General features: G+C 47.2%; 1 protein-coding gene across 1 annotated transcript in view; it reads right to left on the bottom strand.

Moving 5' to 3' along the window:
- Window position 1: 1 nt before the first annotated feature.
- LOC112072468 (core histone macro-H2A.1-like) overlaps window positions 2-3,401 on the bottom strand; it is a 29,629-nt gene continuing 26,229 nt past the window's right edge. Inside the window, 2 exon segments of the mRNA XM_070439816.1 lie at window positions 2-1,067; window positions 1,553-1,727. Coding sequence (XP_070295917.1) covers window positions 902-1,067; window positions 1,553-1,727 — 341 coding nt within the window. The 3' untranslated portion in view covers window positions 2-901.

The following is a 3,401-nucleotide window of genomic DNA, read 5'->3' as shown; positions in this document are numbered from 1 at the left end:
GACTAATTGCCTGTAAGCAGAGAGGGGACTAATTGCCTGTGAGCAGAGAGGGGACTAATTGCCTGTAAGCAGAGAGGGGACTAATTGCCTATAAGCAAAAGCCTGTACTTCTTTCAACTCCTCAAAACAAAAAGCGACACACTGTCAATAGCTTTATAACTGAATAAAAACACAAATCACTTTTCTTTTCAAATACGTTTCTTTTAGAGTTGGCAAAGTGAAAATCAGAATAAAAGCAAACCGTAAAAAAAAAAATAGGAAAACCTTGTCACTGTCTAATATTTTACTAAAACATTTCACTCACTCCATCTAGGACATACCACTGTTAATACAGCATGAACATAGAAAGGTTCTGTTCCCAAATGTTTTTTTTAAAGACAAATTGAGACAAATCTCACAAAGACCACGGTACTGCAACACTCGGAATGCAACCCTTTCAGTTTTAGCAAACACAGAACTTAAGAAATAATTACCACAAGGAACTTAAGGAACACCATCCTGATGGACCAGGGCCTTGCTCAGCGGGGTGGAACATTACGGAAACATTCGACCAGGTCCTTGCTCAGCGGGGTGGAACATTACAGAAACGCTCAGTGGAAACACAACAGAACAGACTGTGTCATGTACAAATTGGGGAATCATGTCAGAGAGAAGAAGATGACATTCAGAACGTGTCGCCCTTCTGAGCGGGACCCAGGTCTGACGCCACCAGGGACACATTACCATCTGAACTCCAACGATTCATCTCAACAAATAAAACATAACGTAAATCACTTCCTCTCAATAAAGTTTAGTTTTTTTTTTGTTTTTTTTTTTTACAAAATCCCTGGTAAACATCTTTCATTTTTCTCTCCAAATAAAATTCTAAACAAGCCTGTAGTAATGCAAATGGGGGGGGGGCTTAGTTTGTGTCAAGCTTGGCCATTTCCTGCACATAGATCCCTATGCTCTCGCTGTCGAACAACACGAAGTAGACCGTCTTGATGGAAGAAGACATGGTGGCAACAAAGTAACTGGAGATGGCTTTTAAAATGAGCTGGGCAGCCGTCTGCTTCGGGAAGCCATTCCTGAGGGAAGAAATAATAATATCATTTAATTCACTTTTATAGCGCTTTTCATTACATAAATAACATCAAAGCACTTTAAAATCGAGGGGGGGGGAAAGCCATTTTGAAAGATCAGGATTTAAAGAAAAGGTTAAATAACTGATAATGACGACAGTAATACGGTGAGAATGTTAGTTGTAAAGCTTTTTTCCTCACGTGAACAGGAGGGATAGGACTGTTAGGGTTCGTGGTTAGACATCTTAAAGCGATACAGTCACTTTCAATACATCACAGCAAGCTATATTACATACTACTACGCTAACTTATGCATCGTATCTTAATGTGACAACCGTTACCTCCACCAAAACAGTCAGATTAAGTAGCATGCTTTTCCTCCACAAGAAAAGCACCATGGTGATAACCATGTGGATGGATACCATGGGAGACACAAAGGCCTTGGGAGCGTGATGAGGCTTGTTGCTAGGGGACGGGAGGTTGTATAGTACCTTCCACTGCCAATCGAAGGGAAGGCCACAGACTTGAGCTTCTTCTCGTCCGCCAGGGCCAGGCAGTTCTTCACGGTCTTATCCAGCAGCTCCTCACACTTGTCCGAACCCCAGCCTGGACTGTTGCAGTGGATCACAAACTTGGCAGGAAGCCCATAGCCAGAGGACAGCACCGCTAACAGAGGAAAGCAGAGAGAGGCAGAAGAGAGAGGAGAGAGAGCGAAAGTGAGACAGAAATTAGCATTAGACTTCCTCTGCATGTGTTGAATCTTTCCCTAAGTGTGAAGACAACTGACACTCGTCCAATAATTACAAAATACTGACATACTGCAAAGTCACACTCGTGATACACAATTACATGAACACAACATTCATGTCAAATGAAAATACAGGGGGGGGGGGGCTCCCCCAAAGAGAGAGATGGTCATTACCAATGGGATTTCTGAAAGCTATTTTTGAGACAATCATTTCTGGAAAGTGTTTGTTGATTATATCCTGGTAAGGGAGTAAATAGTTAATAATGAACGTCAGCCCACGCATTAGATACCTCTGCTGGGTGGTCACGAACGGTTGTGATTCAACAGAATATGAGGGTGTGATGTCAGAGGAGATCTAAAGCAGAGGGTAGCCATCTAACTGTTGGTCTTGCTTTCCCTCCTCAGGGGACTGGTCTTGCTTTATCCCTACCTCAGCTACTCCGGGGGACTGGTTCTTTGCCTTTCTCTCCTACTCCAGCCTACGTCAAGGGAGCTGGTCTTGCTTTCTCCCTCTACTCAGCCACTCCAAGGGACTGGTCTTGCTTTCTCCCTATTTTCCAGCCACCTGCAGGGGACTGGTCTTTGGCTTTCTCCTCTATCTGCGCAGGCCACCTGGCCAGAGGGACTTGTACCTTTGCTTTCATCTCGGCATACATCACCACCCCGTCTCTGCTCTTTACGGGGCATGTGACTGAGTCTTTCTTGCCCTTTTTTTTTTCCCTACCGATCCAGGGGCTGGGTATTTGCTTTCTCCCTACCTCAAGCCACCTCCAAGGGAACTGGGTCTTGCTTTCTCCCTACTCCAGGCACCTCAAGGGGACTGGTCTTTTCTGGGGCTTTCTCCCTACCTCCAGCTACTTCCAAGGGACTGGTCTTGCTTTCTCCCTACCTCCAGCCACCTCCAGGGACTGGTCTTGCTTTTCCCTATCCACACCTCCAAGGGACTGGGCTTGCTTTCCTCCTACCTCCAGCTACCTCCAGGGGACTGGTCTTGCTTTCTCCCTACTCCAGCCACTCTCAGGGGACTGGTATTGCTTTTCTCCTACCTCCAGCCACCTCCAAGGGACTGGTCTTGCTTTCTCCCTACCTCCAGCCACCTCCAGGGGACTGGTATTGCTTTCCTCCCTACTCCAGCCACCTCCAAGGGACTGGTCTTGCTTTCTCTCTCCCTATTCCAGCCACCTCCAGGGACTGGTCTTGCTTTCTCCCTACTCCAGCCACCTCCAAGGGACTGGTCTTGCTTTCTCCCTACCTCCAGCCACCTCCAGGGACTGGTCTTGCTTTCTCCCCTACTCAGCTACCTTAGGGACTGGTCTTGCTTTCTCTCTACCTCCAGCCACCTCCGGGGGACTGGTCTTGCTTTCTCCTACCTCCAGCCACCTCCAAGGGACTGGTCTTGCTTTCTCCCTAATTCCAGCCACCTCCAAGGGACTGGTATTGCTTTTCTCCCTACCTCCAGCACCTCAAGGGACTGGTCTTGCTTTTCGCCCTACCTCCAGCCATCTCCAAGGGACTGGTCTTTGCTTTCTCCCTACCGTCCAGCCACCTCGGGGGACTGGTATTGCTTCTCCCTACCTCCAAGCCACCTCCGG

Source organism: Salvelinus sp. IW2-2015, unplaced genomic scaffold (genome assembly GCF_002910315.2).
Source record: "Salvelinus sp. IW2-2015 unplaced genomic scaffold, ASM291031v2 Un_scaffold1938, whole genome shotgun sequence".
NCBI classification, from domain to species: domain Eukaryota; kingdom Metazoa; phylum Chordata; class Actinopteri; order Salmoniformes; family Salmonidae; genus Salvelinus; species Salvelinus sp. IW2-2015.
Note: the sequence above shows the minus strand (reverse complement) of the source record. Positions and strands in the feature narration are given on the sequence as shown.